This window comes from Hyaena hyaena, unplaced genomic scaffold, assembly GCF_003009895.1.
Source record: "Hyaena hyaena isolate Hyena2069 unplaced genomic scaffold, ASM300989v1 scaffold_1996, whole genome shotgun sequence".
NCBI classification, from domain to species: domain Eukaryota; kingdom Metazoa; phylum Chordata; class Mammalia; order Carnivora; family Hyaenidae; genus Hyaena; species Hyaena hyaena.
Window position 1 is genome coordinate 45791 of NW_024082630.1, and position 14762 is coordinate 60552.

The 14762-nt window shown below is 38.2% G+C and overlaps 1 protein-coding gene across 1 annotated transcript in view; it reads right to left on the reverse strand.

The window, feature by feature from the left end:
- Positions 1-14762, reverse strand: part of LOC120227099 (CWF19-like protein 2) — an 84837-nt gene that overhangs the window by 40130 nt on the left and 29945 nt on the right. The window contains exon 8 of the mRNA XM_039225258.1: positions 4719-5380. Within this exon, the coding sequence (XP_039081189.1) occupies positions 4719-5380 (662 nt within the window). The remainder of the gene's footprint in view (positions 1-4718; positions 5381-14762) is intronic.

A 14762-nucleotide genomic window follows, 5' to 3' on the forward strand; every position in this document is an offset into this window, starting at 1 on the left:
ATCCTCTTTTCCCATTAAAACGTATTCTCTGTGCAGCACACACACCCGACTCTGGCTAAAAACTTTTGAGGAAGAACTAATTAAAAAAGCTCCATCCCAGTGACATTTCAGAAACCTTGAGTACACTGCAATTATTCCTTGCCTGCTGGCAGTGCTCACAGATGTCATCCCTCTAATTATTCTCAATGCTTGTTTGTCAATTTTCTCCTTGTCCAAAGATCTCATGACTATACTCAAAACCTTCAGCAGCTGCCATCCTTCTCTGGTCCTTCTGGGCGCCCAGAGCAAACTCCGCCAGGAATTATATCCAAAGGCTAAGTCAGTATACAAAATGGGCTAGTTCCTGATATGAATTTTATAAAATCTAAATTGGGGACATCACACTAGTTTTGTTCATATTGCATAATATTCTAGGTTTCAGAATCCAGAAAATACACAGCTGATATATTTCCCAACAAAGCAAAATTATCCACAAATGCATTTTATTTCTAAGAATAATAAGCATAAGGTTGGGGCGCCTGGGTAGCTCAGTTGGTTAAGTGTCTGACTTCAGCTCAGGTCATGATCTCACGGTGTGTGAGTTCGAGCCCCGCGTCGGGCTCTGTGCTGACAGCTCAGAGCCTGGAGCCTTTTTCAGATTCTGTGTCTCCCTCTCTGTCTGCCCCTCCTCTGCTCGCTCTCTGTCTCTGTCTCTCAAAATAAAGACATAAAAAAAGTTTTTTTTTTAAACCATAAGCCTCTTGAGCGCAGGGACCCCTTGTAGAGGATGCTTTTCACCTTCTTGAGAGAAATGCAGGGCCTGAAGAAGACAAAGGAAAAGAATGAGAAATCTGATCACAGCAAGAATGAATGAAAAGTAAGGATGAAAAAGGAAAATGAAACAAGAAGAGAAGGAAATCTACAAGTGACGTAAACACTGTATGTTACATGAAAACTATAAAGAGCCCTTATAGAGAACTCAAAGAGTAGCCAAAACATGACCAGGTAACAGAAATAAAATAAAAACTAACATTTATAAAGATATGCCAAACTCTAATTATTCTTAAAGAAATGGAAATCAAGGAAAGATTCTGTTTCTCAACTGTGCGTAAGACCAAAGTTCAAGATTAAAAAGTTCAGTAATGCTGGTAGCAAGGAAGAGAAAAGTCATTCTAATATTTGACTGGTAATATAAACTGGCTAACATAAAAAGATATATAAATCTAATTCTACTGCTTGGAATTTATTTTACAGCAAAGAAACACATCCAAAGCTATTACTGCTGCACTTCTGTAAGAGTGACAAGCTAGAAATCACCTGACGTCCATCACCAGGGGACCCACGAGAACAACTAGTTTATACCTCAGTTTTAACAGAATACTAAAGAGCCTTTAAAAAGTACATATATATGGGGTGATGGGAAAAGATCTTATTAAGATATACTGATTGGGAAACACACACACACACACACACACACACACACACACACACACACACACACACACCAAGGTTCAGAAGAGTACATACATTGTGAAGCTACATAACTTAAATATGTAATTAAGTTTTTTTATAGAATATTATCATCTACCAAAAAGGTCACAAACCCATAAAATGACTAAGTGTTACGTACAATTGCCAGATAAAAAGCATGACACCCAAATTTGAATTTCTGAAAAACAAAAAAAGGTTTTTAGTGTCAGTCTGTCCTCATACTGCAAGGGACTTACTATTTTTTTTTTTTTATTTGCTCAACCTGGCAAGTCTCACAGCACACCCGTGCGCGAGCTACACCCTCAACGCTTCAGTTTCCGCATGTGGAAAATGCAGGACAGACAATTATTTCTTCCAGTTCTATGATTAGTTCTATGATTTCTTTTCCCTACTTCTAAAACTTCCTGGTTCTAAAGCTCCCTAGAATTCTAGCATTTTATAAAGAATTCAGCATATACCCAGGAGAATGTTCAAACTAACATCTTCCCACAATCCTTCCCTGAACCTCTTCAGTCCCTGGAAACAGACATTCCTCAGCGCGCTGCCTGGTCTCTGACCTTAAACCACCCACACAGGCTCAGGAATCTCTTCTGTCTTTCACATATATGTAGAGGATTTCTACATTGTTCTTTTCTTCTCTGGTCAATCATGGAATTCACGGAAGCTTAAAACCATCTGCAACACCAAAACGACACAGCTAACAAAAATACTAACAAAAGGGGCGCCTGGGTGGCTTAGTCGGTTGAGCGTCCGACTTTCGCTTAGGTCATGATCTCGCGGTTGGTGGGTTCGAGCCCCGCGTCGGGCTCTGTGCTGACTGCCAGCTCAGAGCCTGGAGCCTGTTTCAGAGTCTGTGACTCCCTCTCTCTCTGGCCCTCCCCTGCTCACGCTGTCTCTCTCTCTCGCTCTCCTAGAAATAAATAAAACATTAAAAAAAATTTAAAAAAAAATACTAACAAAAATACTGCCTTCATGGGGTGCCTGGGTGGTTTGGTCGGTTAAGAGCATGACTCCTGATTCTGGCCCAGGTCATGATCTCACAGTTCATGTGCCGACAGTGCGGAGCCTGCTTGGGACTCTCTCTCCATGCCTCTGCCCTACCCCTAACCCCGTGCCGCTCATGAGCACTCGCTTTCTCTAGAAAGAAATAAGCATTTAATACATATATGTACATATGTGTGTGTGTGTGTGCGGCCTTCAGACCAAAAAACACAGCTTTCAGTGAGTACCTATATTACTATCAGAAACTTACGATTTAAATACAACCTACCAACACGAAACGATTAGAGAACAGACGAAATACTGAGTGTAAGACCACTTCCCATACAGCCGCACAGAAGTCAGCGCCTACAGCCAACCCTGATGGTAAAAGGAAGTAAGAGTCTCCCCCTGCCACCAGCCGGGGATAGAAACAATTACCTTCCAGCGTGTGTGGACTGAAGCGGGACAATTATATACGGGGACAGCAGGAGACCTTCCCTAGTCCCTGTCCTGTTTATCCAGTCAGTACAACCAGACTTCTCCTCTGGTTTCCTAGGAACAAAACCCTGAGTAGACCCAGGGCCCGTGTGACTGGGGCGCCCATCACTCAGCCCTGGTTTGGCCAGCTTCTTCCCACTGAAAGCTGCACACTGTGCTTTACAATCCACAGCTTCAGATGGGATTAAGAAAAATGATTTGCCAGACTCAAGACCCCAAACCACAACGCCTATACCTACTACGGCGACCACTGATTTTTATTATTTCCTAAAACCTCTCCCTTGAGTGTCCTATTCATTTGGTGGTATTTTTAAACATATTCTAATGATCATTCTAGTAGAAGCTATTCATCATCCTTTGGACACTTCTTTTCCATTTGTGGCTATTTCCAATACGACCAACTCTATAGCTAAATCGATTTTTCCTAGGTTTGATCCCACTCAACGTGGGTTTCCTGTTCTACTGACTCAGCCCTTGTCACTTTGCTGCCCCTGGGCCTCAAAGAGCCCTGGCTGATGTGGGGGTACAGCTGGCAAGCTCCCTCCCCCGAGGGAGGAAACAGAGCACGTGGAGGGGTGGAGCTGCCCTCGCGGCTACTTCCCTAACCCACGGCCTTCGCTCGCGGGGTCCATTCTGCAGGACCAAGGAGAAGCCACCAGTGCTCTAGTGCCCGTCAGCTGCCCGCTGGACCACACAGGAACTAGGCTGCAGACCGCTCCCAGGCGTGGCCCACAGACTTCTGCCTTTGTGAAGACACGTATTAGGGTGCGTTAATTCCAGCCAGACACCCCAGTTCCCCGGTGCCCTAAGCTGGAGTTTAAACCCAAGGGTTCACACTAAGTGATGTCACTTTTCCACAGGAACGTACAACAAAAACAAAAACAGGTGCAAGAATACTAACAGCAGCGAGCGCTACTCCTAATTACTACAGGTACAACCACTAACCTACCTATATTTCCCTTTTTTGAGAGAGAGCACAGGTGTACGCATGCAGTCAGGGGATGGGTGGAGAGTGGACGGGGGAGGGGCAGGTCGGGGAGAGGCAGAGGGAGAGAGAATCTTAAGCAGGTTCCACACGCAGCACAGACGCCAAAGTGGGGCTTGATCTCACGGCCCTGAGATCATGACCTGAGCAGAAATCAAGATTTAGACGCTCAGCCAACTAAGCGACCCAGGCACCTTGTATTTCCCTTTTAAAACTCTAACATTATTTTTAAAACCCGTCAACTGTCCAAAGTGGATTCTTTGTCTGCAGAAACAGTCCACAATTCATGCTTCCCTCTGCACGATCTTCTGTGTATCTTTTTCACTTCATATGTGGCTGCGGCAGCGTGTTTTCCCTGAGTCCCTCAGACCTCCAGTAGGCACGCAATATTTACAGTAATGATTATGCTTAACAATGAAGTGATTTCCTTTGAATGCAATTACAGCAGCAGTAACACAATCTACCAAAATACCTCCTGTAGCATATCCATTTCAAATTATTAACTCATTCCTTTTTTTAATGTGCAAAAACGCAACAGATTTTGAGCTAATATAGCTAGAGAGTTCTTCCATTTGTTAAATGAAACTGTGAAATGAAATAAATGCAACCCATGAAACAAAACTACTGTTAATTGTGCAAATCTTATCTCTTCCACAAAATTTAAGGAACAGATTATAACTCACATCTCATTAATAACTGATTTCTTAAAAATACAGCTCAATTTCTTTGAATCTTCTGAAATGTAACATTCCTTTAACAGTTTAAAAAACAAATGACAAAATACCGAGCAGAAGAAGACTTTGCGTCCTGCACGCGCTCTTTCTCCACAAAATCATCTCCCAGGCTTTCGTTCCGTGATTTCTCTCTTGTGTCTTCGGAAATGTATCCACAGTCCCCACTGCCACTGGTGTCTACTGGCCGTCGATCTGAATGTTTCCTGTCTCCTTCTTTCCCATCAGATCGGCTCCATGATGATGAACTTTCCTCGCTGTTTTCAGTGGGTTTTCGGAAACCACGATGCACAGAATCCTGAGTGACTGGTACTGAAGATGAACTAGATGGCTCAAAATTTCTGACCCTGCTATGAAATGACAGTTCTTCATCATCAGAGGGTCTTAAAAATTTAGGTTTCAAATTTCCGAGAGAGGAAAACTCTTGATTGTGCCTTGGATTGGATTGTCTTCTGTATGTTTCTGAAGACCCAGACCTATTATCTTTTTCATCACCACTACACTTCTCTTTATTGGTACTGTCTGTAATACTTGTTGAACTATATCTATCCCTTGAACTTTTATTATCTTTTACCAAGTCTGGTTTTCTACTTTCTTGACTACTTTGTGCTTTATCTGAACATGCTGGTTTCCTCCACCGTTCTCGTTTAAAGTCTTCTCTTGTGGATGCAGTTCTTTCAGCCTCTTCTAATTTTGACTGAAATATTTCCATTGACTGCAAAGAAGAGAAATTAAACAAGATATCTGAAATTAAAAAAGGTTCAATGACTCGCACCCCCATATGCCATTGTGCCACGATACACCGTCACGTGGCACAATGAAGAAAACCCAGTAAAGGAGAGAAGAAAAGACCCATACAATCATGCTACCTGATAACGGGTCACGTGGGTCCTCTCCCAATTCGTATGCTGAAGCCCTAACCCCTCGCACCTCAGAACATGACAGCATTAGAGACAGACACTTGAAGTTCACTTGGGCCCTAATTCAATCTGATAGATGTTCTTATAAGAAAAAGAAAAGTGGAAATACAAAGAGATATAAAAGATGAGTGCATAAAGAGAAAATACGATATGAAGACAAAGTAAGAAGGCAACCATTTGCAAGCCAAGAACAGATGCTCCGGAAGAAACCAAACATTGTAACACCTTGGTCTCAAACTTCAATTCTCTTGAACTCTGAAAAAATAAATTTCTGTTGTTTAAACCACCTGGCCTGTGGGGGCGCCTGGGTGGCTTAGTCGGTTAAGCATCCGACTTTCGCTTAGGTCATGATCTTACGGTTCGTGGGTTCGAGCCCCGCGTCGGGCTCTGTGCTGACTGCCAGCTCAGAGCCTGGGGCCTGTTTCAGAGTCTGTGACTCCCTCTCTCTCTGACCCTTCCCTGCTCACGCTGTCTCTCTCTCTCTCCTAGACATAAATAAAAAACATTTTAAAAATTTTTTTAAAAATTAAAAAAGAAAAAAGAAGGCATTAAATCACCTGGCCTGTGGAACTTTGTTATGGCAGCCCTAGCAAACTAATATACTACCCTAAGATAAATGCTTAAAAAAATATGATTAATCAAGAAAAAGTTGCCAAACAATGAAAAAAATCTAAGAACTCAAAAGTGGGGCCACTTAGACTGACTGTCCAGCACGAAAACAAAATATAACACAGAAAACAGCAAAGTCATCATTTATAAAAATTAATTCCTACTGTCAGTGAGATTCAAGAGGTCATTACATTACTAAAACATAACAGATTCTCATGTAAAAAGAACAGTTCAAGAACAAGACAAACTTGTAAATGAAAACTATGTGTCCAGAAATATGCATACACAGTGAACAGAAGAGAAAGTATCCAAATCAGTTAATTCAACAGTTAATCTGAGAATTCTCTCTACTTAGGAAAAGAGGGTAAATAGATGCAAGTTATAAGGGAAAAAAGATACAAGGACAATTAACTCTAGAGAACCTAATGTGCATATATGAGTACTTCCAGAAAGAAAGAGCAAAAGTAGAGCAAAGTATTAACAATATAACAATAATATAAGAAAATTCTCCCAGCGAATTTCCACATAAGGCTTATCCAGTAGCCTTAGGAGAGAGGAGATTATGAAGCATAAAGACTCATACCTAAAAAACCCCTAATTCCTCAGTCTCAAAATTCACACACACACACACACACACACACACACACACACACACACACACACACACAATTCCTCACAAATACTGGATCAGAGACGGAGGAAGTAAGCATGTGATATAAACAGATGGGAGCAAGTAAATAATATATATTATCTACAGAAGAAAGAAAGTAACTATCAACTCTTCATCCATAATGTTAAATGCTACAAGATAATGGAATAAAGATCAAATTATAAAAGAAAATTACAAGACAACAATTCTACAAAGAATTCAATTCACAAACTATCCTTATCTGGTATAGACAAAAAAGTCATTTTCAAAAACGCAAGGAATCAGAAGCAAAGGTAGAGGGTGAAATGGCTCAGGATCATTAAGCCAAACCATAAGGAAATTAAGGCAAAGATGCCTGAAAAAAGAAAGGATATGCTATAAGCCAAATAGTAAACACAGTGGTTAAGTCTAAATACTTGTTCTTGTGGTTGTGAAATTTAATACAACTGTCAAGAATAAGATGCATATTTCTTAAACATATGATAAATTGGAATTAAATTTTCAAGTTATTTCATAAAAAAAATACATGGAAACAAATGAAAATGAAAACACAATGGTCCAAACCCTTTGGGATGCAGCAGAAGCAGTCCTGAGAGAGAAATGTATAGCAATACAGGCCTACCTCAAAAAGCAAAAAGGATCTCAAATAGACCCCACCTAACCTTATACCTAAAGGAGCTAGGAGGAAAAAAAAACAACCAAACAAACAAAAACAGCCAAAACCCAAAACCAGCAAAAAGAAGGAAATAATCAAGATTAGAGCAAGAATAAATAATATAGAAACTAAAAACAAACAAAAACAATAGACTACATAAATAAAACCAGGAGTTGGTTCTTTGAAAATATTATAAAATTAATAAACCTCTAGCCAGACTTACCAAAAAGAAAATTAAAAGGACCTAAATAAATAAAATCACAAAGGAGAGGAGAAATAACAAACACCAAAAGAGAAATACAAACAATTATAAGAGAATACTATGAAAGAGTATAAGCCAACAAAACACACAACCTAAAAGAAATGGATAAATTCCTAGAAACATATAAACTACCAAAACTGAAACAGAAACAAATAGAAAAGTTGAACAAAGCAATAACCAGGAAAGAAACTGACTCCATAATCAAAAACTGCCAACAAACAAAAGTACAGGGCCAGATGGCTTCACAAACGAATTCTACTAAACATTTAAAAAAGATTTAACATCTATCCTTCTTAAACTATGCCAACAATAGAAATGGAAGGAAAGCTTCCAAATTCATTCTACTAGGACAACATTACCATGATACCAAAACCAGATAAAGATACCAGCAAATAAGAGAATGACAAGCCAATAGCCCTGATGAACAGAGATGCAAAATTTTCTAATAAAATACTAGCAAACCAGAAATCTCTATCAAAATAACAACAGCATTCTTCACAGAACTAGAACAAACAATCCTAAAATTTGTATAGAACCAGAAAAGACCCTGAATAGCCAAAGCAATCTTAAAAAAGAAAAACAAAGCTGGAGGCTTCACAACCTCGGACTTAGAGATGTATTACAAAGCTGCAATCATTAACACATAATGGTTCTGGCACAAAAATAGACACTCAGATCAATGGAACAGAATAAAGAACCCAGAAATGGGCCCACAAATGTATGGCCAACCCATCTTTGACAAAGCAGGAAAGAATATCCAATGGAATAAAGACAGTCTCTTCAGCAAGTGGTGCTGGGAAAACTGGACAGCGGCATGCAGAAAAAAGAACCTGGGACCACTTTCTTACACCATACACAAAAATAAACTCAAAATGGATGAAAGCCCTAAATGTAAGACAGGAAGTCATCAAAATCTCAGAGAAGAAAGCAGGCAAATATCTCTTTGATCTTGGTCACAGCAACTTCTTACTCAACACATCTCCCAGAGGTAAGAGAAAGGAAAGCAACAATGAACTACTGAGACCTCATCAAGATAAAAAGCTTCTGCACAGCAGAGGAAACAATCAGCAAAACTAAAAGGCAACCAATGGAATGGGAGAAGATATCTGCAAATGACGTATCAGATAAAAGGCCACTATCCAAACTATAAAGAACTTAACAAACTCATCACCCAAAAAATAACCTGGTGAACAAATGGGAAAAACACACGAATAAACATTTCTCCAAAGAAGACATCCAGATGGCCGACTGACACATGAAGAAATGCTCAACATCACTCATCATCAGGGAACTACAAGTCAAAACCGCAATGGGATACCTTCTCACACCCGTCAGAATGGCTAACACTGGGGTGCCTGGGTGGCTCAGTCAGTTAAGTGTTTGACTTTGGCTCAGGTCATGATCTCACGGTTCGTGGGTTCGAGCCCTACGTCAGGCTCTGTGCTGACAGCTAGCTCAGAGGCTAGAGCCTGCTTCAGATTCTGTATCTCCCTCTCTCTCTGACCCTCCCCTGCTCACGCTGTCTCTCTCTCTCTCGGAAATAAATTAAAAAAAAAAAAAAAAAGAATGGCTAACATTAACAACTCAGGCTCAGAGGTTGGTGAGGATGCAGAGAAAGAGGATCTATTTGCACCGCTGGTGGGGATGCAAACTGATGCAGCCACTCTGGAAAACAGTATGAAGGTTCCTCAAAAAATTAAAAATAGAATTACCTTATGACCCAGCGATTACACTACTAGGTATTTATCCAATGGATACAGGTGTGTTGTTTGGAAGGGGCACATGCACCCAATGTTTACAGCAGCGCTACCAACAATAGCCAAAGTATGGAAAGAGTCCAAATGTCCATAGATGGATGAATGGATAAAGAAAATGTGTATGTGTATACACACACACACACACACACACACACAATGGAGTATTACTAAGCAATCAAAAAGAATGAAATCTTGCCATTTGCAACTACATGGATGGAACTAGAGGGTATTATTATTATGCTAAGCGAAATTAGAGAAAGACAAATATCATATGACTTCACTCATATGAGGACTTTAAAATACAAAACAAATGTACATAAGGGAAGGGAAACAAAAAGAATATAAAAACAGGGAAGGGGACAAAATGTAAGAGATTCTTGAACATAGAGAACAAATAAAGGATTGCTGGACGGGTTGTGGGATGAGGCTGGGCTAAATGAGTAAGGAGCATTACGAAATCTACTTCTGAAATCATTGTTGCACTATATGCTAACTAACTTGGATGTAAATTAAAAAAAATTTTTTTTTTTTTATTGCAAACCAGTTCCAATAGTATATTAACAGAATCATTCACCAAGACTAAATGGGATTTATTCATTTATACATCATATCAGTAAGAGAGGATAAGAATCATATGATCATTCTAAGCAGATTCAGAAAAAGCATTTGACAAAGCACAACACCGATTCATGATGAAAACCCTTAACAAAGTATGTTTACAGGGAACACACCTAAACATAATAAAGTCCACCTATGAAAAAAACACAGCTAATATCATCCTCAATGGGGAAAAACTGAGAATTTTTCCTCTATGGCCAGGAATAAGACAGGGGTCTCTCACCACTGTTATTTAACATAGTACTGGAAGTCCTGGCCTCAGGAATCAGACAACAAAAAGAAATAAAAGGCATCCAAATTGGCAAGGAAAAAGTCAAACTTTTGCTACTTGCTGACGACAGGAAACTATATATAGAAAGCCCACCAAAAACTTGCTTGAACTAAACACAAATTCAGTAAAGCTGCAGGACACAAAATCAACATAAAGAAATCTGTTGCGGGGCGCCTGGGTGGCTTAGTCGGTTAAGCGTCCGACTTTCGCTTAGGTCATGATCTCGCGGTTCATGGGTTCGGGCCCCGCGTCGGGCTCTGTGCTGACTGCCAGCTCAGAGCCTGGAGCCTGTTTCAGTCTGTGACTCCCTCTCTCTCTGACTCTCCCCTACTCACGCTGTCTCTCTCTCTCTCCTAGAAATAAATAAAAATATTAAAAAAAAAAAAAGAAATCTGTTGCATTTCTATACATCCATAATAAAGCAGAAGAGATATTAAGTAATTCAATCCCACTCACAATTATACCAAAAACAATAAGATACTTAGGAATAAACCTAATCAAAGATGTGGAAGACCTACACTCTGAAAAGAAATGATGAAAGAAATGGAAGAAGACACAAAGAAATGGAGACATTCCACGCTCATGGATTCAAGAACACTTTTAAAATGTCTATACCTCCAAGCGATCTACACATTTCATGCAATCTCTATCAAAATACCAACAGCATTTTTCACAGAGCTAGGACAAACAATCCTAAAATTTACATGGAACCACAAAAGATCCCAAATAGCCAAAGCAATCTTGAAAAACAAAAGCAAAGCCGGAGACATCACAATTCCAGACTTAAGTTATATTACAGAACTGTGGTGATCAAACCAGTATGATACTGGCACAATAACAGACACAGAGATCACTAGAACAGGACAGAAAACCCAGAAATGAAGCCACACTATATGGTCAATTAATCTTCAACAAAACAGGAAAAGATATCCAATGCAAAAAAGTCAGTCTCTTCAACAAAGAGTATTGGGGAAAGTGGTCAACTACAAGCAAAAGGTTAATACTGGACCACTTTCTTACACTATACACAAAAAGACAAACTCAAAATGAAATAAACGTACATGTGAGACATGAAACCATACAAATCCTAGGAGAGAACACAGACAGGAACTTCTTTGACACTGGCCCAATAATTTCTTACTAGATGTGTCTCCTGAGGTAAGGGAAACAAAAGCAAAAATGAACCACTGGACTACATCAAAATAAAAAGTTTCTGCTCAGCAAAGGAAACAACCAACAAAACGAAAAGGCAGCCTACAGAATGGGAGAAGGTACTTATAAGTGACATATTGGATAAAGGCTTAAATCCAAAATATATTTTAAAAAACTTATAGAACTCAGGGTACCTGGGTGATTCAGTAGGTTTAGCATCCAACGTTGGCTCAGGTCATGATCTCACAAATTCATGAGTTCAAGCCTCGCACTTCAGATCCTCTGTCCCCCTCTCTCTGCCCCTCCCCTTCTCATTCTCCCTCTCTTTCAAAACAAAGAAACTTAAAATTAAAAAAACTTCTAAAATTCAAAACCCAAAAAATGAATAATCCAATTAAAAAACAGGCAGAAGACCTGAACAGACACCTTACCAAAGAAAACATCCAGATGGCCAACAAACTCATGAAAAGATGCTCAACATCACTGGTCATCAGGGAAATCAAAGCTACAATGAGATATTATGTTATTATCTGTCAGAATGGTGAAAATCAACAACACAAGAAACAAGAGGTATTGGTGAGAAGGTAGAGAAAGCAGAACCCTCTTGCACTGTTATTGGGAATTCAAACTGGTACAGTCACTGTGGAAAACAAAGTTTCCGTAAAAAGGTAAAAATAGAACTACCCTACGATCCAGCAATTACACTACTAGGAATTTACCCAAGGAATACAAAAATACAGATTCAAAGGGATACATACACCCTGATGTGTACTGTATCATTATGTACAATAGCCAAATTATGGAAACAGCCCACTGACTGATGGAGGAAGAAGATGTGGTACGTACACACACACACACACACACACACACACACACACACACACACACAGAGTGGAATATTACTCACCCATAAAAAAGAATGAAATCTTGAATTTGCAACAACATGGATGGAGTTCAAGAATATTATGCTAAGTGAAATAAGTCAGTGAGAGAAAGACAAATACTATATGATTTCACTCATATATGGAATTTAAAAAATAAATTAGCAAAGAGGAAAAAAAAGAGAGACAATGAGGCAAACCAAAAACCAGACTCTTAATTACAGAGAACACACTGATGGGTACCAGAGGGGAGGTAAACGGGGGGATGAGGGAAACAGAGGATGGGGATGAAGAAGAGCACTTGCTGTGATGAGCATCAAGTGATGTCTGGAAGTGTTGAATCACTATACTATACACCTGAAACTAATATTATATGTTAAGCAACTGAATTTTTTTTAACCAACTGAAATTTAAAACTTAAAATTTTCTTCCCAATTATTTTAACAAAATCTTAGAGGTAAAATGGGGGATCAAAACATGCTAAAATTATTATCTTAGCCTATGCAGAGATAATCCCTAACATTTCATTTTTTAAAATTATAAAATATAGATTTAACAGTTTCTTAAATTGAATAACAATATGAGCAGAACAGAAATGATGGCGGCTGAGGGGGCTGGGGCAGGAAGGAGGGTATTTCATAATGAAATCACTGCCTAAAAGGCATCTTTTTGCTTTCTTATTGATACATGAAATAATGGTGTACCTACCATCAGTGCCTTCTTAAAGTCAATAAAATATGGTAACAATAAAAACAGCAATTACTACAATTTATCCAGTGCTCATTATATTACCTGTTTTGTGTCATTTAAATGGGTTCTAGGAGATAGTACCTAGATAATACCTAGGTTCAAATCTACTGATTAACCATCTAATCTTGGTTAAGTTATTTAGCCTCTGTCTGCCTCAGTTTTCTCATTTGCTAAAACAAGAACAATAGTATTGCTGTGGTATTAATTATACATGAAGTACTTCAGCAGTGTTTGGTAAATGAAAAGCACTGAAATTTTTATTAGTGCTTGCAACAATTCTAAGAAGTTGGTATTTCGTAGTCGTGTTTTAATAATGGGGAAAAAGGAAGCTAACGCCACACAGCAGAAAAAGAAGAAAATGAATATTGAAATTCAGCACATTAGAAAGCCATTGTTTTTAACTACTATGTTAAATTCTGTGACTCTTCACTGTTCTAAAGCATTCAGAAATTATATCAAACTTCACAATTCAAATAATAAAGTTATAATAACCCCTATCAAAATTTAACAAAAACAACATAAAAGACAACTAAAGGCCATATACATATATAAATGAAGCAATAAATTCAAAATAAAATATTAAGAAATTTAATTCAGTAGTATATTAAAGGAAATGCCATGATCAAATAGGAGTCATTCAAAGAATGCAAGAGTGGCCCAATATTAGGAAATGTATTAACACAATTCATTTCATTAACAAGTCAAAGAAAAAATCCTATCATCTCAAAGGACATCAAAACAGTTATTTCACAAAATTTTATAATCTTTTAAAAAGCAAACGAAAAGAGCACCTCTACTATCTACTAAATTCTGAATGCAAGGATACTTTCCAAAGATGATAATCTTCATCTTAAATGCAAGAATCTAGCATTTAAATGGAAAAATCAGAGGACTAGTTTCCAGTGCTTCTATCAAAGTTCTGAAATTCTATTTTGAGATGACAAAAAAGATCATATATCGTTGATACTGAGCGATAAAGCAAAGTAATAATTTGTAAATAACTATCTTCCCAGATGACCCGACTAAAAAAATTACATTTAATGGCAAGAGTTTAGAAAAATGGCCTTCTAGCACCAACAGCAAGGCTGAAAACCTAAATGAAAAAAGATTCAATACACAATAGAAAAAATGTTTTAATCTTAAGAATACACGTATAATAATTACAAAGAGAAATTTACTGAAATTTGAATAAATATCCAATATTTTAGGATGAGAGGACTCAATATTATAAAGACATTAATCATCCCTGATTTACCAATACATTTGGTTAAATTTAAATCAAAATTCCAGAAAGATCTATAAGTTTATGGTGAATTCTGGGAAAATATTTGTTTTGGTTGAGCTTGAACTTGACAAAACAATTCTAAATTTAAGAACAACAACCAAAAATGGGTAAGAATGAAGAGCTAATTTTTTAATGACTAATAAAAAAAGATTTACCTTGCCACACAGTAGGTGTTCACTAATCATTTACTATCTGTATGAGTTACTGAAAACTATAATAATCTTAAGAGTATAATACAAATTCCAGGAAATAACAGAAAAATCAATGGAATGCATTGGATAGTAAAAG